Source organism: Diorhabda carinulata, chromosome 6, assembly GCF_026250575.1.
Source record: "Diorhabda carinulata isolate Delta chromosome 6, icDioCari1.1, whole genome shotgun sequence".
Lineage (NCBI taxonomy): Eukaryota > Metazoa > Arthropoda > Insecta > Coleoptera > Chrysomelidae > Diorhabda > Diorhabda carinulata.
This window is the reverse complement of record NC_079465.1, coordinates 11001178-11023600: the sequence shown is the minus strand read 5'-3', so window position 1 is coordinate 11023600 and position 22423 is coordinate 11001178. Positions and strand designations below refer to the sequence as shown.

The following is a 22423-nucleotide window of genomic DNA, read 5'->3' as shown; positions in this document are numbered from 1 at the left end:
TGCCACAAGTTTTTCTCATTTTCTCCAAGTATTGATCTTTATAAGCTGTTATTAATTAATTTGGGACACTCATCAAATCGTTGTGTCTCGCTCCTTATCGAGCTTTTTCCTCCCACTATCAAAATTTGGCCCAATGATGAAACTTGGGTCGTCAAAACGAAGCTGTACATTACTGAAGTCCCTTACATATGGTCCCGTTAACTATATGTACTTTTTTTGATAGTGTTTGAACCGATGAGTATGTCAAATCGCGATTTTTTACATACAACAATAATGTATACACGGCGTCTCAATTTAGAGATCTTTATTCTCAATCATCCCTGCCCTTCTACGCGTTGAATAGTGTTTTTTCTTATCTATCGTGAATTCTCCATAGCCTAATATCAATAATGTTGTCAATTTGAGTGACTATTTAACATAAATCCGTCATAATATTTCTACTAGAATGTTGTTCTTGACCAGTTAATGCATAATTTGTTCACAAAACTACAGTCTTCTAATAGAGTTATCTTCTAGTAATTTTAAGCTTGTGAGATTACAATTTATGTGATTTATTTGTGCTATTGACTGATGTCAACATTATTATATACCAAGCTGCTTGATGAAGATATTAAGTTTTTCTTGAACAGACCGAAGTCATTTTATGTTCATTGAAGGCAGTTAAGTGAAGAATTCTTGTTTTTCTTTCACTCCACTTTCAATTAAATTTTGTTTCCATATTATAGTATTTTGCAATTTGGTTGGCAGGCCATTATCTTTTTCTCTGGATAGATTCTTCCGTTTGTATCGTCACTCTAAATTTCAATTTACCTTATTTCCGTTAAATAAACTATTTTGAATAATTTTCCCAACTATGCCTATAATCTATATTTTTAAATTTCACATTGATTGATTATTGATTATCAAAGATACAACACAATAAAGTCCAATTTGATTTTTTCTTGTAACTGGTGATAAAAATTTGTTATTGGGAGTAGTGTAAAACTCCACAACTTCACACATCCTATATAAGTGACACGTGGGTTTTACCTTATTACTGGGATGACTGGGTAGAAATAGTGATATTTAGTCTATCAGTTCTGTTTCTTTAGTCCATGGTAATATCTATACTAAACATACTTTAAACTTCCTCTAGACCAACAGTTAAGTTGCTTTTAGTTTTGAAGAGAACAAATTGAAAACTGGCAATGGCTAATCATTTTTTCAAAGTAAAAAGTATCTCCTACTTCTTAAAATTGCTAATATCCGAAATCAATGTTGTCTTCATTGGTATATCTCTCAAGTTTTCAAAAGTGTGGAACAAAATGCAATGTGGTCATATCACTGCTTATACAGCATGTCAAGTAAGCCATTGTAAAACTAATCTAAGATGTATTACGAATAATTGAAAATTCACTTGCGTTTAAATTATTTTCACAACAAAATACGTTACATGTACTAAAAAGAACTTTGTTTATTTTATAGTCTAATATTATTGCGTCATACTAATGATCACGTATTTTTCTCTCTTTTGGCTATAAAACTATAAAAAGACGGGTGAATATATAAAAAAGATTCTATAACCAAAAATAATATAGGATAGTTATTTCTCTACATAAACACTTTGACGATTGAGGTATTTGCCATATCTGTGATCAAACTTTGCAATACCCTGTACCCGCCAATGATTTTAATGAGTTGAGACGGTTTGTTTTACATCTACGTCAGTTTGGAAGCGCTATCATTGGATCTTCTATTTCAGTTCAGTGATCAGGTGAAAGTCACTTCAATAAGTTTCTCTGCGAATTGCCGAAGAAGCGGTTGGATTCCAGAAGTCTTCATTCCTCTTCATTTGTTTAGCTCTCTGAATCGTCGCAAAATTGCTTAATATGAATCTGCATTAATTGTTCTATTATTATTTCATTGTTTTGCATAAAATCCACAAGCTTTTTGGCCCTTAATATTTATCATAACACTGTTGTGTTTATCATTTCATTTTGGGCGTATAATATTGTAGTTATGTTTTATCACTTGTCATAAACTATTTAAAGAAATCTTCTCCAGCAGTTCTGTAGCACAGTCTTCATTATGCATATCATTTGAGTTATCTTTAAACTCTCGAGTCCATTCATGAACAAAACTATAACTCATCAATTTACACATTTTCAGTTACATTTTAGGTAAAAAAGAATAAAGGCTTGCAATTCACATTGTGTACATAACTACAACTCAATAGGAAATGGCGTGTTGGAGTTGCCAGTTGAAGAACGTGTAGGGAGGCAGTTTCCTTCTGAGTACCCCAATTATTTGTCGTATGCCTTGTCTTCATAAAGGGTGATCGAGGATTCAAAAAAAGACAAACTTCATATATTGAATATTGTTATGGGATGTTTCTAAAAATAGAGACAACAGCAAACCTGTGATAATAATACGAGTTAAAATTTTTCACAATCTAAGAAAGTGACTAGTCTCAAGTTAATATACGCCATTGTCTGTGACAGTTAATTAAGAGCCAAGAAACAGTGTGTATTAAAATAAAATAAATTTTATAAAATTAAGTTTTGCTTCAATCTAGAAGGAAAATAAGTTACACTTTGAATCATTACAAAAATTAAATCCAGCACACTCGTAGCCCGTGTCATTTAAAATTTATACAATTTTCTGCATAATTTCCCTCAGGTTGGTCTTACATTCTTTACTGAGAGAATAAGACTCATTTCTACATGAAATACATCAATATTTTCTATTAAGTAAATTCCTAATATTCGATACATTTGATGGACAGAGAGATAAACTTTTTTGGCTGCGTTCACTATTTAACTAAAATTAATTGAAAAAGCTATTTATAAAGAGGCTTACCTCTTTAAGAATTTTAAGAATAGTGCATGTAGGTACCGTAGCTTTTGTCGATAGTCCTTGTAGAAATAAATTTTGTCCACGTTATACAAGTGGTCATTCCGTAGAGATATAGATATAGACCACAAGACATTCGTATAGTCGTCTGAGTGTACGAGAGATATAGAGAGTCAGAGGTTGAGGCAATCCTTGCACACCAGCACGCATGCTCTAATATAGGCACAGGCAAAAATGTCTGATTCTTTCTCTCTCATCAGAGTTCAAGAGGTCATTTCCACTTACATAGAGAGACAGTTACTAGAATAAGAAAGAAATCTCTTCGATTGTTTCAGACGTGGGATCTTATTCCTTGCAATGATTTTCTATTGTTTTCCACTTTTTAAAGATCATGATTCATTTTTGCAAAATCTATAAAAAGTTTTGGTGTTGGAACTTGTTTATTACCTTAAACTCCGATGTGGGCGGGTATCCACAGTACAGAAATCCCAGTGATTGAAGATACTGTATGCATTCCTTTAATAGCTTTGACCTAATTCTACAAAGTCAAGTAATTGGAGAGCTGGTGTGCCGTCTTTACATCGTCGTGTGCAAAGGACTGCGCATATACGAATCCCCCAAACAAACTCTCATAATAATGAACATCCTGTTAACTGCGCGTCAGATAGTATAATTGTGAGAGTTGGTGTAGTGGTAGTATAAACAGGGTATTCAGTATGAATATCACCAACGCTTCCAGAAATTCAAATATAGTGAAACTCTTATAAATTATCGAACAAACTCTTCTCCTAGACTCAAAAACCTCAAACTTGACTCATCACTCTGTGAAGCTCTGCCCTATTCTACATGCTTCCAATTTTTCTGTTCTTTAACCCTTTGTAAACACAATTTTCTTTTGACCTCTTGAAAGAGGTTTCTATACTTCCACCCTTCCAAAAAGGCCAACTTCTTTCTCACTGTAAAAGTACTGAAAGGCAGATCTCTAGATCCATTTATGAGCTGCTATCTCTGAGTCTGTAAGTCATCTATCACGTTTACTGATCAATACAATGCGTTTATCTTCAACGGTTGGGCTTTTTTGATCCTGCCCTGAACGTGCTCAATCGCCAAAGCTCCTGGTGGACACATATTTTGTGACGTTATAGTCCACCGTACGTCGAGGTATTTTATTTGTTTTACCCATTTTAAAACTCTAAATTCAAGAGAACGAAAACAATTAGTTCACGAATTTTAGAAAAATATGTCTTGACCCATAAATCGCGTCATATTCTTGCGTCTCAGAAGTATAACTGTTACTACAATCACTAACACCGAAGACAAAATTCACAGTTAAAACGAATAAACAAAATAGTCTGTACTTACAAGTTTTAACTTATCGCACTCACACTATAAGTATAAAAATGTATGAAGTGAATAAATAATGGACACTATTATTTTTGTTTGTGAGACAACGTTTAAACTTCGCTAAACGTCGCTTGACAATATGAAATTAATGAAACTTTTCACTGGTAGTGTATGTTACATTGAAGAGAAAGATTTTTTTATTTATCTGTATTCATTACTTCCCCATCCTATTTACCGCATAGTGTTTAATTTTACCTTTTATATTATTACAGGTTGGTGTCTCCCAAGTTTGGTCATTTGGTGGCACAGGAAGCTGAAAAGAAAGGCTATTTACGACATGTCCATGGAAGAATTGTTAGTAATGCTGAAGAAATAGCGTTCTATGGAGGTCATAAAGTAGAAGAAAGCCAATTGAAGCAGGCTTTTAAAATTTTGGCTAAACACATGGAGCATATGTTTGGAGTGAAACTTTGGTTTGTGATGTTAGAGCAGTTCCTCATGAAATACGTTTGGTCTGGAGCAGGTAAATTAATTATATCAACTTTAAGAGTTCTTTATTTAAGTGGATCCTCGATTTTCAATTATTCATTGCTATATGTGTCCTTGGCATCATTTTATTGAATTTATTTTGGTTATATATTACAGTAATTTTAAATATAGACATAAAGTTGTGACAAATATTTTTTCCCAATTTATGGAATGAGGTTGCTTATATTATTTATTATATTCATTTATATTTGATGCAGGCATTGGAATTTAATTTTGTATCTGTTAAAAAAATAAAATTAATCTAAACAGTATTTTCCCAGAAAAAGAAATTTTCATTTATCCATCCAACCAGTTAGAGTAAAAAATACATTGATAAAAATGCATTTCATTCTAAAGTAGTGAACATTTTTCACCTTGATTCAGCACTTTTGTTGTTTGATTCTCATTGAACAACTTGTAAGTTGTTGCCAATGTAGCCTAACCGTTCAGTAACAATAGAGTAAAAAACAGACATTGACACTTCTGGAAATTCCGGAGACGGAATTTCCAGAAGGGCATCCTTGGCCCCTTCCAGCATGCAAATCATTACGGTCATCTTTAAACTTTCGACACCATCACTCATGAAGTTTTCCCCATCCACACGACTCATTCTCCAATGGATTTCTGCAGAACTATGACCTTCAGCTTGAAGAAAACGAATCACACTTCGCAATTCACACTTGGCGGGAGCATCAATAATGGCGGACATGTTTACGTGGCTGTAGCACAACGCCGACTGACGCCTGAATGTCAACAATGGCTGAGTGTGTAGTGCGATAGCTTCGCAGTCGCCTACAGCGCATGCCCGCTTTCTTCAGCCCGCGTAGTTTCTGCACGGAACGATCGGGGGTTGGAAAAAAACGGCCCTCCTACATTTGTAACTACAAACTACAATTTGTAACTTTCTTTTCATCACCCATGTAGGAATATATAATTAAATTCTTTTCCGCTAACCATCGACTTCCTGGGTACCAAGAAAGATGCTAATTGTCCAAGATGCAAATGTAAGGAAGAATCTCCACCCCATGGGTTCAAATGCGCTTCTCTCTAGGTTATTTAAATAACATTTTGGGAAGATGTGCGGGGAGAACACGGCGAAATAGAGGAGAAAACATGTCTATGTAGGATTTCGTCGCTCAAGACATAAAGTAGATCCCCATAATCTGTACTTTAACCAGTAAATTGTTCTTCATAGAGCCCGATCACAATGGCTGGATTACTGAGTGCTGGGCTCGATCAGAATCCAATTGCAAATAGTTTTCAAAAATATTATTGTAATGGTCGTCAATAAAATTGTACAAGTTGATTAATTAATACTTAAAATTTCATTAAACCACAATTATCACTATTAACAATTCCGCAACTTCATCTCGAAAAATGCATCACTTTAAACTTTCCGCATTGTCTTCTATCTTGTATCTCCAAAACTTATATACTCTTCTTAGTATTCCTATCTTATTTTAACTTTCGCAATGTTATAGAACATAGTAGAAAACCTTCCAGAGGTCTAGAAATATCAAAGTTTTTCCAGGCGCATTTAGAACTTGTTATACAATAGATGGAACCAACTATACCCGATTGCGATTCCAAGATAGTAGCAGAACGCCCTCAATCTGTGAAAAACCGATCATCTTTTTATTATTTTTTGCAGTAGTACTCTGGTAACTGACATATATGCAGATCGATTGGACGGTTTGAACAGAGTGGCAGATCACCCCCAGCTTGCAAGCAATGAACTTTTTCTATTTAGTTAAGTTTCATTTTTTGTATGTAAATATGTCGTCTGCCTCAAGTGTATTTGATAATTGGCAGAACAAAATGGCTGTTCTAACTACCTAGCAGAATAACTTTAATATCTCATATGTACGCCCGTATTTTGTAATCTTTATGACACAGAAATTTAAGTTATGAATGTTCCTAATGTGAATAATAATTTCGTTTATTTCATTACTATATATGTAGTGAACATAGACATTCCATTACCTTTGAGGTTGATATTTTAATACACATACGTTCAAAATGCGATTTGTACATTGCAAAAAAGAATTTAATAAATATATTTAAATACTTATATCTTTTGAATAAAGCTAAGCACAAGATATACTACTTTTTGTAGAGAATTAGGTTTTCCAAATAAAAGCTTTTTTTATTTTTTTACGTATCTCACTTAGTTTTAGATATAAAGTAGAAAAAAATTTCATATCAACAATTTCTAAAAATATACAATATATACAAGATAACAACAAAGAATTTGCTTTTTGTTGGATCCCCTCACATACTGAAATAAAAGGAAACGAAGAAGCCAAGCTGGTCGCTAAGGAAGCTGTAAATAATAATAGTGTGGAGTGCGTGAACTTTTTAACTGATGCCGATATCAAATCAACCCTAAAGCGTAAAATGCTCAATGAATGAGACAATAAATGAACAAAGTCCACATACAAGCTTCGTATCTTCTACCGTTCTTATAACGCATCTTCGTCTAGGCCATACTCAACTGATCCATAGTTACTTATTTAATGCCAAATATAATCACAGAGTGTCCATTTTTCAAATCAAAAAGATCATCATCAGATCTACCATTCGGAACAATATCTGAAATTTTAGGAAAACCTAATTTTATTATACAAATTGTTATACTTGTAGTGTCATGATAAAATTAGATTGTTTGGGAAGTCGTTTTGACCTTTCAGCCACTTTGCACCAATACCTAAAAAGTTATTTTATACATGACTATGCATCTAATTGCTAAATGCTTCTAAAGTACGTAGACTCTTCCCGAAGGAGGTTATTTTTCTGTGGGCTTTGCTTTGACATACTGATTTTCCATTTAAATTATTTAATTTTAAAAACGTTGAACGAATGTAACCCAGAGATACAACCTCTTGTGTATAAATTGACTCACCTCCTGATAGGAACCATTAGGATCTGTTAAGCTACCTAACTTAAGGATTAATGTATTCATTAAGATTTATGGTACACGATCCTAATGGGGACCCACATCATAGTTAATTGACAAGTTTTCCTTATACACTTCCAGCTCTATTAACATATCAAATTACGTAAATTCATCTTATATCGATGTGACTCTATTTATAGCCTTTTATAAAATAGGATATTAGTATTAAAAAGTGGTCTGTGAACAGATACGAGCTTTTTAATAATCTAGCATTTGTCCAGTATGGTCGACGGATTATTTTAACTTACATACATTAGTCTCTTGTTCTACTTCCCAAGGTGTTAATACTCCTTCAAGTACCTGGATAGGTTAGGTTATTTGAAAATGCAATATTGAAAAAATTACGAAATTTTTTCCAAAAACAAATAAAAAAAATACAAATACAACATATAAGTATTAAAATATTAGCTCCAAAGGTAAATGAATGTGTGTGTTTATTTCAAACATCCTAAATATATGAATGAAATTATTATTCACGGTTACATACTAAACTAAATGAAATAGAAGTTCATTGCTTCTACGATATGTTGAGGGGTGTTATGCCGATATCTTAGGACCGTCAAATCGATCCGCCAATGTTATAGATATTGTCGGCTACCAGAGGACCTTAGCCTTAACTAAATAATGGAACCGCGATCAGGGCTAATTGTTACGGATCATACTTAGTTTCTCGAAGAATAGGCCTCAACTAAATCATCAATATTCCAATAATGAATCTACTTTCGCACACAGTACCTAGAAATTTATTTTTATCAAACATATCACTAGTTCATTATTAGTTTATCTTAATTATTCTCATTTGTTGTTGTAATATTGTTCAAACGCAAGTTCTACATATACATAACGTACCCGTTGTTTTGATAAATTAAAATATCGGAGGTGTTTAGTTATTTCACTATTTTATATCCATAAAATAAGTTCCGTTTGGTTAGGTTAGGTTGAAAAATAATGTGTTCAGAAACAGAAAAAATATTTATTTAAAACCATACATGCAATGCTGTCATTACTAACGTCATTGAAGGTTGGAAAGTGTCATATTACACACCTCTACTACTCGCCCTCATTTCCCGCCCTCTAAAATATTGTGATCGTTAAAATTTTTCTTATCTATTCTAGATGAATATTTTTTAAATTTAACATTGACAAATATTATAATACCTATTTAATGACAAACAATAAAAACCAACAATGAACTAAAATACAACAAACTTCTTATTGAAATTAATGGATAAATTTGAATTATTATAAGCGTTTATAGAAATAATTAGGCCAGTACCAGCGCTGGCGTCTCCAACACTTATCTATTTGGTCGCCAAATTACTTTGCTGGTGAATGACTAAAGTTTATGAACTACTTGCAACAGCTTCAGAAGACATGGCACATTGAAACAGCATATTGGCAGTTTTGGTTTTATTTTCCATTTAGCTATCCACATAACTTTCTGCCACAGTACTATATTTCCGTCCTCCCAGCCTTTTCAATTGGAGTACATTTGCACCTCTGTTGGCAAGTAACGTAGTAGTTCAGTCATTTAAGGTGGTTCGCCTAAGAAAATCGAGATACCCAGCTATGAAGTTGTTTGAACTTGTTCATTTAACATCCTAAAACTCCTCTCAAAACTCACTTATAATTTGATGTGAGCAACTTTGAAAATCGGGGGTCAAAATTTAAAAAAATCGATTTTTGCACAATTTTTGCAAATAACTTGTTTCCCATGGGTTTTACGCTATTTATATTTGTTATCAATTTTGTAAAGCATTAAATTCTCTACAACTTTTGTTTAAAAAATTTTTTCATACGGTGAATCGTTTCTGGGAATGTGGGCAGGCGCGTGGTTTGACTGGTAGTCCCGATCAAAATAATCTCTTATAAAGTTTATAAATTATTGCTTATTTAATTATATATTAAATTTATTTTATTGATTTAATCATATATTATTGCTAATTTAATTATATCTTAAATTTATTTTATTAATTTAATTATATATTTAGCAATAATTAATAAAGTTTTTAAAAGATTATTTTGATCGGCACTACCAGTTGATTTTAAACGGTCTTTTAACCGCGCGCGCTCTGCCCTCTTTCTCAGAAACGATTCACCGTTTGAAAAAATTTTTGAAATAAAAGTTGTAGAGAATTTAATGCTATACAATAAAAATTGTGCAAAAATCGATTTTTTTAAATTTTGACCCCCGATTTTCAAAGTTGCTCACATCAAATTATAAGTGAGTTTTGAGAGGAGTTTTAGGATGTCAAATGAAGAAGTTTAAACGACCTTATAGCTGGGTATCTCGATTTTCTGAAATTCTTGCCTAAATCTATCTAAAATGACTGGACTATAGCGGCGGGTATTCTTAGAGCATGGCCTGTAAAGCTTGCTTTTCAAGTCCTCTAAATTAAAAAAAAAGTAGCAATTTTTTGGGAAAAATTAGCTATTGTATTGTGCTCAATTGATTAATTTCTTACTATTCCTCCTTTTAAGCAGCTGAACAAAAAATCTATCGATTTCTATGTTTTTTCTAAATTTCATGTAGTCTCGAATGATCTTCACCTATACTGGATCAGTAATGAACATACGGGATCAGTAATGAAAAATGATCTACTTGTATGTGTTTAGGAATTTGGAATTTAAACCGAAATTTTATTTTCAAAAAAAGTAACATCGAAAATTTTAATTTTCATTAATTTGTCAACCTAAAACAATATAAAGAAAAATATAATACCATAATAACTGTGAACTTGTATAAGCTCAAACACGATTTGAAATAATACTTATTTAAAGATCATAAATATATTACCTCTATATATTTCCTGGATTCGTTCGTTCGATTTCTTGGGCCTGAAGTCTACATTTTTGTCGTTTTAGGAAGGCCAACAGTTTCCCCTGTTTCGAAATATCAGTTTTTTCTTCAATTTGTAACATCGTTTGTATCATACTGTACATTGCCCACAAAGTGGACGGCTTTTTTGTCTGGATTGTTCTCCAAAATATGCTAAAAGTACACTTTCAGAACTGGTATTCTTCACCTTCACCTTTCTTCGCACCACTTCCTATATAACTCAATAGCTTTTAGGTAGCGATGCTTAATTTTTTCTGGCACCAACCCGTGTGCTGCTGCGTCAGCAGCCTGTTGTATTTCTGGAGGGTTACAATCCATCAATTCTTCATCGGAGGACATTTTTCTCATTTATTTATATTGGTGACAGTTGTTTACCATATAGCAACAGAAACAATATAGGTACCTAGGACTAGTTTTTCATTTCTACTCAAAATCGTCGGGAAAAATTCGATTTATTTTGTTTAAACCTCGTCAATATGGCCTGGAAAATGTTAATTTGAATGCGCTTTTCATATTAAGTGAACAAATGAGGCACCCATCGTGCGGATAGCTTACGCATATGCAGAGGCACAAACTAAACGAGAAAATCATTGGAATAAAGCCAAAATGATAGAAGTTTGCAAGTGATGTCGCATGGTCCTTTGAAAATTACATTTTATATTGACATGTCGAAAATTTCTTTTTTACAATCATTTACTTTTGTAATAACAGAAAATCCTACATTAAGAAATTGTCTTACAGCTCTGCAGTAATGTGGAAATGGTTGTTTTTTCAAAAAAAGATATCTCCATTTATATCTATATGCTTTTCCGTTTTTTGGTGAATACTGACTAAAACAAATTCCGATCCATACGTTTAATTTAAGAGGATTTTGGGTGTATATTTTGTGGCTCTAGAGTTCTCAACAGTACGGTAACAGTTTTTGTCTTATTTTAGAACATTTTTTTCGTACTGGTTATTAATTTGTCAATCATATTTTCACAAAACCGAAGTCACGTATTTCTTTTATTGCCCCTCAAGTATGATGTTTTTCAACCATACGAAATTAGATTCTTGACGAAATTTTTTCACTATTAATACGCCTGAGAGATGAGACATAAAGATGCTTGCCTTCATGAAGCTGTTTAAATAAATAGCAGTGAAATATATCAAAATGAAACATTAACAAACCAAAGAATAGATGTTGTGTTTAATTTTTAAATTAAATTTGAAATCATTGACAACCAGTATATTTGAATATTTCATACAAAAGCTAAATTATATATAAGATCAAATTTACAAAGGAAAAGTTGGAGAAGTGCAAGAGAGGTGTCTCCTTCTTAGAACAAAAATCGACATGAGCATTTCTTTAAAATCTAGTGAAGGCAAATGGCAGAGACTATTTTGTATGGCTCACTCTGTGAATAATTAAGTAAAAAAATTGTGTTTTAGCTATAATTCATTAATATCCTTAACATTTTTGTAGGTTAGCTAAACTCACTGATACTTTATGAGTTAATTTCATGGGACTATTAATTCTTCAGTTAGTATATGCCAAATGCCTTCTTTTGATATGCCAATAGCCGTTGTCCAGTATCATTTGTTAAACTTTTTGGATTATATCTGTTGCTGTTGTCACAGTTTTTTGGCCGTTTCTATTGCTAGTCATGAGTAGGGCTGGGCAATTATCAAAAAATATAATCGATTATATAAAATGATCAAAAATATACGATTTATCGTAAATAATCGGTCAATCGAAAATAATAGATCAATCGAAAATAATAGGTCAATCGAAAATAATCGATCAATCGAAAATAATCGGTCAATCGAAAATAATCGATTAATCGTAAATAATCAATTTTCGATTATTAGAAAATCGGAAATACTCGATTAATCGTAAATAATCAATTTTCGATTATTCGAAAATCGAAAATAAAGCTTCAAAAGAACGATTGTGGTTTGATTCCTACAAAAAACAAGATAAAGAATGAGTATACCACTAGGAACATACACAAGACAAACTAAATAATGAACCTACAGAAGATATTTGGGAGTAAGATTCTGATATTGAATTATATTGAAATAATTATTCAGAAAATAAATTTTTTAATCGTTCAATTGATAATTATATTATTTGATTATTTTAACGATTGTAAGAAAAATAGTGTGTATGCCATAGCCGGGAAACTTTTTAACGGCCTCAATATTATCTTGCCTCGGCCGCAAGCGGTCTCGGCGATAATTGTTCTTTCGGTACTTTAAAAAGGTATTTCGCGGCGTAAGCATACAAATAACTATTTCAGTCTTTTACTTTGTAATAAAGTCACTTAAAATAACTCTCTTTTAAATTCAATTAAACTGTACCAAAACCATTATGCATTTTTGAGAATGAAAATAGGCAAGAAACATTGTATTTGATAAATCCAAATTCTCACAGGATGTCGTCCACATCCATTAATCGATATTTTTCGATTATTTGATTTTTTCGATTATCGATTATTTTAAAAAATATATATCGATTAATCGATAACCCGTTTATTTTTCGATTAATCGATTATTTTGCCCACCCCTAGTCATGAGACGGCTAATACGGCCACGTTTCAATTCAACTGTCCAACATTTTACGGTCGTAAATGATGATGCAGAGTCTCCGCAAACAGTGTCTATCTTTTCTTTCATTTGTATAGGCTCTCAGCGCATGCTCAAGTATATTTTCCAACTTAAATTAACACGTTCTGAAATTTTCAGGTTGAAATCGGAAAATTTACAACCAATCCTCATATGAATAAATATTGTTTGTCATTGATTTAAATCAGGTAATTTAATCAAGTATGTTTTTGAATATTTAAAATATTACAGGATTTTATAAAGCTTAATCATGTACTTTGTATTTTGAATTCTTGTTATTTTTATTATTTATCTATTCAAGATAATTTCGATATTTGATAGGTATAATTATAGCAAGTTAAAGTACGTATGACTGAACGGGTAGATTACATTAATTAACATATAAAGCATCCTTCAGATAAATTTCAACTAAATTATTTATAATTCAATATCATATATTTAAAAATAAATGATGGAGTTGATAGTTGAAATTTTTGTGCCTGAGGTACTAATAAATTATATGTATACATTGAGCTTGTAAAGACATCTGTAAAATATGAAATTATCCACATATTTTAACCAATTTTGTTTAGTCAAACAATGAAACATTTATTGTTTATTTCATTTTTTAGCGAATACTACAATACTTTTCGACGTAAACCAATGAATTCAGAAAGCTTCACAAAAAATAATAATAAATTTATGATAATTCAAGGACGAAAACTTCCTGAGCTAACAGTTGCAATAGAACACTACAATACTACATTATTACAATAATGTTTAACGCTACACTCAATTAAGGAAATTATTTAGTTGTAAAATTGTTCAGTGCTCACCATTTATTGTAATCATTGGACTCGCCGCGTTTTCAAAAAAAGAAGATTCGATAACCCCTTCTGCTTAAACACCACACCATACAGTAACTTTGTGTGGGTATAATAGCTCTTAGTGTGTTATACACTACCCCAGAAGTGATTATGTTTTTTATTGACCTGACCACAGAGATGGAAATAGGCCTAATCCCTCTTAATTAGAAAGTATTTCTTGTGTTAGCAATTCAGTAAGACCTGATAATTGCGCTTGGCATAACTTCAACTTTGCACTGTCTACTTTGTGTAAAGGAACATCTTTTTTTCACCAGAATTCTCTGAACAGATCCTGTTGAAGCCTAATTAAGTTGCACGTCGATTCTTCGGAGTCTACTGCAACTTTTTCACCCACAGCCGCCAGGCGTGGCAGCATCTTTTTTATGCGAGCAGCTAAATGCTGCAGCGTTTGCCTGTTCTTAGGTAGAATAATGATTTATAGTTATAGATACATATATTTTATATCTGCTTACTTCACAAATTTCAAAACAGACCTGATGTCTACCACCATTTGCAAAAATTATGCCATCTTTCCATTTGATGATAACTTTTTCATTACCTGTTAAATATGTATGTTAAAAGAATCAACATAACGATTATTGGAATTTTAGCTGAAGTAGTTTAAAGCGAGGTGTCAGAACAGTTTCACGAATAGATTTAAAACACACTACAATTGCAATAAAATGTTTTTTGTATAACTGCCCTACGAGGTTTGTTCCGGAAAATACGTATAAAAGTTGAATAATAACTTTATTTTCACAATTATTCAGGTAATACAATATAGTCTCTTTCAAAGTACTCTCCATAATACAAGATGCACTTCTGCCAATACCGTCTCCACTGTTGATAACATTGCTGAAAGTCTTCCAGTTGTGATGCTGTTTATTTGTCGTGTCGTGTCGTGTCTGCCTTGATCGATTTCACACATGTGCCGCCTCCTAAGCACCACTTTGCATTTCGGGAATAAGAAGAAGTCACAAGGGGATAAATCGGGTGAAGAAGACTGGTGGTTTATCACGGTGATTAAACTTTGGGCGAAAAACTTATGTACAACGTGCAAAGAGTGAGCGGGAGCATTGTCGTGATGAAGGATCCATCTGCGCCTTCGTGCCAAATCTGAACTCGGGCCCCATGAGCTCTAACGTCTCAAAACTTCAACGTAAGAATTAACATTGTCTTCACGTTGGATCTTAATTTTCACGAGTTGTTGTTCTCGGTTCTTCTTGTTTCCATTTCTTTCTTTGACATTAGAGCTCCACATCGAATTCCTAAAACCAGGATGACTCAGTTATGAAAGTCTACTTCCAACTTGGATTGGTTGGAACATTCAACCATATCTCATATCACTCAACCCTCTTTGCTTTCTGTTCTGGAGTCAAGAGCTTTGGTACGCTTAGCAAACAATTTATTCATTCGAGTTTTTTTGTCAACATTTCGTGAATGATTGTTTAGGGGGTTGACAGCTCGTCAGCTATCATCCTGACTGTTAATCAATGGTCTTTAAGAACACCAGCCCGAATTCGTTTAACATTTTCATCAGAACTCGATGTCGACGAGCGTCCTAGGGAAGAGTCAGTTGTTCTCAGCGTTCCTGGACCCTTCTAACCACTTGTTCACGATTGGTTCGCTCAGAGAATTGTCTTCGTAAACTTGTTCCAAATACTCAAAAATCTCAATCAGAGAGAGCTCCATGCCGACTGCAGGTGAAAAAGGGCAATTTTCAACAAGCAGTCGCTCATTCCTACTTCACGGAAAGCACTCTGACTCGAACTGGGCGTTGATGGGTTTGGCAACAGCAGCAGTGCAACCTGCTGGCACCTATAACCTGTAAAATAAAGTTATATTATATTTATTTTGATAATAAAATAGGGAGTTTGGAATGACATTAAATTTCAAAATGCATTTTAATATTTAAATAATGACAACACTGAGTAAAAATATTTTTAACACGTTTCTATGTAAGCAATCACTTCTAACACTGTTGGCTGTCATTAAAAATGTCGCTTTAATGGCAATTGCTCAAAAAATATCTTTACGCTTGCTTCTACGGTCGATTTGTCAATTTTATAATTGCGAGCGCGACAAATTCACTTGCTGCATGCAAATTATTCTTTACACACGCCAATTTATATAAAAGAAAATAATATATACCGTTAAAGTAAAACAAAAAATATTAAAAATTGAAATGAGGTCAATGTGAAAAACAGTTTAATTTAATAACTAACATAATAATTTACATTACAAAAGATTGAAATGGAATGGAATAGTAAATAACACTGAAAAGCTCCCCAGTTTTATGCTCACGTTAATTCACAATAAAAAATAGTATGGGCAATTTGTGCGACATAGTAGCATAAATCGTATTATTAAATTGTGCAATTAATGTGGAAAATAGACTTTTTCATAAAAGTTAGATAATCGCTTTAAAAAATGCTTGTAACCTCGAAGTTGATCTACATTTAAAATTCTCCTGCAAAGATTGTTTACCGTTCAATGAGGTTATTTGACTATATATTCATTTTTTCCCAATTTATTAATTAGTGTAACCTTATGGACGGGTACCCATTTTTCTATTTATTTATTGTGCTTGGATGACATGAAGTTATATCTCTACAACTCTAATTTTGTATGATGAAATTTATTTACTTCACGTTACGAGACGAGACTGTACGGTTTTCCTGTAATTCACTGGATTACTGTGTAGCATTATTATTGAAGCAAACAACAACAACACAACACAACAACAAAATTTTAATCATATCTATTCACACTTTATTCTTATTTCTAAAATTCCAAATCTTTTTCCAGGTATAATAGTAGTATCATTACCTATTCTCCTAGCTTCCAATAATAGACGTCATGTTGCTAAGAAGAATCTTCTTTCCATTCCCAAATTCTCTAGAGATGACGATACATCAGCAGTCGAAGCCTCCAATGATCAAATCGAAGACAGCGTCTCTGAAAGGACCCACTACTTCACAACTTCGAAAAATCTTCTGATCACCGGATCCGATGCTGTTGAACGTTTAATGAGTAGTTATAAACATATCGTTGAATTAGCTGGACATACTGCAAGAGTGGCAAATATGTTCGAGGTTTTAGAAGAAGCCAGTAAAGGAATTTATCATAAAACTCTCGTTGCGAAAAAAGAGAAATTTGTCGATTTTGAGATCGAATTTAATGGTGATCAACCTGTAGCTAAAGGTAAGAAAGTGAACAAAGTGTCAATTTAAAAATGTACTACCTACTACGGACGCAACTTTAAATCCTTAGGAAGTTGCCTAATTATCATTTTGAAATTTGTTCCATTGCCTTGTCAAAAATACTACATAATTAATCCCTCTTCAAGGAGCCGGAAGCAAACTTGCCGAGATATGATTGATTGGTACCTAAGCTCTAATCAGATGTGAAAAACACTGCCTGCGCGAAAACTGGCAAAATTCTAAGGGTCGTGTAAGAGCAGAGGCCATGGCAAATCCTCCTCTTCCCCTTGAGAGCTCTGAGTGAATAGGATCCATGGAACTCCCTACCCCAAAAATATTGGTTTTTGCCGAGGTCAAGGCTGCCGATACGGTTCAGGGCTTATCGGCCCTGGATCTTAAGATTTCCTCGACCTCCAACCCTCCTCCACCCTGGGCTTCCAAGTCCAGATAAAGCCTGTTGAAGGATTAAGAACATCTGGTTCTACCTCCTTCAAATAACGAGTTTGCTCCAAAATCCGTAAAACTGTACCCACAGTAGTACCCGGTGCTCTACGCGAAATCGTAAGGACGACCGAATCTGCAGCTGGTCGTGAGTCGAGTGGAACAATCCGATACCGGTTTCCCAGAAGAACAGCTGCTGAATTTCAATAAAGCGGTGACTGGGACTAACATATGGTTTCCATCCGGTAGCGGTACCAAGTCGCCGCAGTTTCTCTCTCTTCGGTGGGTTAGAAATCATATTCTAATTCGGCTAAAGGTTCAAGCCAAAGCGCCCGACCCGTTTATCAAAGGACATCAGCGTTTAGTAATTTTTAGTGGGACACGGCTTGTCTATCAAAAGACCTATGTGCTTAATAGCCTTTGGTCGTCCATTATTCTACTATGAACATGACCTTTTCTTTAGCAGTTTGATCTAGTGAAAACTGGAAATAAGCTCTTTATATCCAAAACACACTTTGATATTATTTTGAAGGAATTAAAATGATTATAAGAAGGGTATCTTATCTCTTGGTTTCATCAAATTTTTTTGGTAATCATGAATAACATATTTAGAGTACCGTGAACGCCACTTTTACCGGATTTTTTTAAAAGTTCTGAAAAGAAAGATCAAGGTAGTAAAATGACCTCTAAAATAAGGTATCACTCAACCCTCGTTTTCATTTGAGATTTTAAGGATTGTATTCACCTCCGGTAGAGGATTGATGTAGTTAAATTAAAATTTTCTATTAAAAATAAATATGAAGTGAAATTTTTCAATTTTCTATAGAGGCCGAAGTATAGAAGGTGGTGGTTTTTCAAATTGTCACTATGTATAACGAAATTTTTAGAGAATAACTTAAGCATCTTAATAGTTAACGTTGTAAATAGTTTATTGCATCATCTCTTTTTTAAATATTTTGCTTCCATTTTATATTTTCTGAATTATATTTTCTATATCTAGAAAATGAAATAAGCATAAACTTAAGTGAATGCAAATTTACATTGATAAAATTTTAACCTCAAGATGACAATGACGAAATGGTATGTTGTATATGTTTCTAATAAATATTGTATTACGTGATTTCCAAGGTCTATTATTGAAGATTATATTATCATCAACTTTTAAGAATACTCTGGATTTTACTTTCCATTTTCAGGTAAAATCATCCAGTCGACTAACAACGAACTTGTATTGAAAAATGTTCCTATCGTTACACCAAACTGTGACATTGTATGTCCATCTTTAAGTTTCTCACTAGCACCTGGACAGCATTTATTAATTACGGGTCCAAATGGCTGTGGAAAATCTAGTTTGTTTAGAATATTAAGCGGATTATGGCCTATTTATGGAGGTGAACTTCATACACCTAATAATTCCATGTTTTACATACCTCAAAGGCCTTATTTGGCGATAGGTAAGTAAATATAATATTTTAGACTATTTAACCAATATATCATATTCAAAAAATACTCCATTAGCATACTTTATTTTTTATTCAATGGGTTGTATCCAAATAATAGTCAATAGGGTAAATGCAAGTATTTTTAATATTTTTAATTAATTCCATGCATTGCTGTAACTCGATAAAAATATATATTCTGACAAAAAAATCAAAATCATTTTGAAAATAATATTTAGAGTATCGCACAGTGGGCCCGATAACATCAAACGTGGTTAAAAGTATATATAAAGTTTTTCTTGTTAAAGTTTACTGAAATATATTAAAATAACGATAATTTATTACTTGTGTGGTTTTTTATATAAACATCATAAACTATCGACGAGAACATATTTGATTCACTGATGTTTTCTACCTCATCAGGTGGCGCCAAAAATTCTAAACTTTCCGGCGATAAAGCTTTCCTTCGTTTCTGTGGCAATTTCCTTAATCTAATAAGAACTAGATTGGATGACACTAGTAAAATAATAAAAATATCTGCAGTAGTGAAATGCCTTGACAATTTTCTAGGATGTTTTCAAATCTTTCTTGTGATATGTTAAACTCTTGTGTGTTTTCGGATAGTTGCCCTATAGGAAGAGTTGCAATTCTACCCTTATCCAAAAAATCAATCATGATTACTCCATGGCAATCTCAAAAAACTGAAGCAAGAACTTTTCCAGCAGATTTTTGGACAACCTGCGATTTTTGGAGAACCAGAGTGTCGCTATTCTATCTATTGTTGCTTTGTTTCTGGATCGTAGAAATGTACCCAAGTCTCATCCATAGTAATAATTCGGTGTAAGAAGTCTACATCGATTTCAAATCGGTGGACATCTTTTTTCTTTTAATTTATTGCGTAACGTCTGATGCGTACTGCCGCATACATTCAAGTGACCAAAAATGAGAAAAGCGGATGTTTAAGGTATATTTCATTCCACCCCATAACAGACCCGACAAGTGACAATTTGGACTTCACACTGAATCGGTTTTCGGACCCACTGTGTATCGGTTGAATTTGACTTGTTTTGAACGCCGCTATTTTTCGTGGACTTGACCTTGACTTCCCGGACAACTGTCCTTTATTCATTCCGATGTACTTTTCTCTACCAGTTTCGGGCACAACAGCCCAAGATACAATACATCAGAAAAGCCAAATACATTACCAAAGGCTGGAATCATTTGTTAATCCTCTACTTCAACCGGTGATATAAGAAAGAAACCGGAGACTAAAAAGGAATTGATCATCAGATCTAAAATGAGGTGTGGGAAAGATCTTTTCACAGGAAATATGTGCGGTTTTTCTATGTAACATCCAAGTTAACAAATTAACCTATAGAATTGTAAATTCTGTTTGTTATTAAAAAAACATTGAAAAGAAATTTATTAATAACTGATAATGACAGTTTTTAATCTCAGTTAATTGAGTGATCTTATGTAAATAAATATGTGATGTCAGCTCCTGCTAACAACGGCCATCACTGTACCTGTACATATTGTACGTAACATTTTTGGAACTAGTTTACAAAAAATCAGAAACCTGTACGCGTTTAATAAATATACGTATTTTATTATTCTGAAAGGTAAGCAAATTAACTCCACATAACTAGCGCCAATATCAGAGGCTTCTAAATAGTTTGACATGATTATAATCTAAATTATTAGTTTGACACTTGACTAATATTAAATTCAACGCCCTGTATATTTGAAAATGTGGAAATATCCATAATCTATCGTGGCAACAGTTTCTTAATGATTTAGAAAATTCAAAAAAAAAAATTTTCAGTTGCTAATTAATTAAATCTAATACAGTCAGAATGTTTTTATCAGTATTTTTAAAGGGACACCCTGTATTTTATATCTCAACCATAAACTATAGTCAGTCTAGTTTAATTTATCCTTGTATTATTTTTTTGCTCTCTTTATTTACTTCGATATTTCCTCGAATATATCCATCCCGCACCGTTTCCATTCCCGCGGGATTTTTGCTGGATTTATTTCATTATAGCGGGATCCTTTGGGAGCTATTTTTATGGAATTCAAAATAATAAAATATAATCAACTTTTTATTAAAAATACAAAAATCAACAACGCCTTACTTGCTAATTGGCTAATTATTTTACCAGTTCAACTATTTATTTATTTAAAAGGTGCGGAAATATACAAAATATCAATATTCAGTAGAACTTTGTAGGTACGATACTAGTTTACTAAAAATATTAATAGTTGTAATCAGTCTTTTGTATTCACAAATTTAGTTTACTAATAGTCTTTTAATTTTTTTCACTAAATAATCAATCGTAATGTTAGAAATATTAAAAAATCGAATAATCAGTCACAAATATCAAATAATCAGTCACTTTCCATTTTTTTCTGTCTGTTTAATGTAATCTTCAACATCTTAGCAGCATTTCTAATTCCTCTTGTAAGTTAAATTATTTTCCAGAGATTGTTGGGTCTATTATTTGCATCTACGTCATTTACAAGTTCTATGTTCTCAGTGTCGTCTTTAATGACTCTGCATAAAATGTTTTCCATTTCTTGTCGTAACTTATCCTTTTTGGCATTACAAATGTAGGATTGGGCGTTTTCAATTCTTGATCATACTTAATTAGTAAGTAAATCAACATAGAAATAATTTCACTGCATCTTTCTTTCACTCTTACAAGTAGCGCCATGGAAATTTCTGTACTTAAAACTGTATCTCGTTTTTCCAACTTCTCCAAAATAAATCGAAATGTTGTGTCTGTAGTTATTAGGGTAGACTCTTTTCTGCATAGTACTGCAACACCAAATTTGAAGGGTTGTAGGCTGTCAACAACATTTTCAATTATTTCAATTTAAGACTGTAAAACCTGTATAACGTATCAAGCAAGCTGTTCCAGCGAGTGCGGTAGTCTAGAATCAAGCTTAATTCTTTTCCTGTATCTTCTTTCGCATATTTTTACAAACACATATCTTCAGTTGGTAACTCTCGGAAAATCTCAACCACTTTTCGAACTTTTTTAATAATATCATTATAGTCAGAAATCACTTCAGTGGATTATCTATCGATAGCTATTGTATACCGTGTGTAGAACAAAGTTTTTGATAACAAGGTACAAGTTTGCCAACGTTTACCATGACACTTGCACCGTCAGTTGTCATGCCTATGATATCAGTACATGAACCGTATATTTAAATCAGATCAAGATTAAAATGAGTTCCTTTGTGATGAAAATTTACGTTCAAATATCGTGTTTTTTTAGATGTCCACTCGTCGAAGCTAAGCGAAAATCTTTGTAGTTGTTTTTTTTTTCGAGATGTGCAAATTTGATAATCATGTCATCTTTAACCGTGTTTGAAAAATT

At 32.9% G+C, this 22423-nt stretch overlaps 1 protein-coding gene across 5 annotated transcripts in view; it reads left to right on the top strand.

The window, feature by feature from the left end:
- The window catches only part of LOC130895603 (ATP-binding cassette sub-family D member 1), a 137514-nt gene that overhangs the window by 100870 nt on the left and 14221 nt on the right, over positions 1 to 22423 (top strand). For all 5 annotated transcript variants that reach the window (XM_057802999.1, XM_057802998.1, XM_057803001.1 and 2 more), the window contains exons 4-6: positions 4449 to 4699; positions 16760 to 17155; positions 18792 to 19049. In XM_057802999.1, coding sequence (XP_057658982.1) covers positions 4449 to 4699; positions 16760 to 17155; positions 18792 to 19049 — 905 coding nt within the window. The remainder of the gene's footprint in view (positions 1 to 4448; positions 4700 to 16759; positions 17156 to 18791; positions 19050 to 22423) is intronic.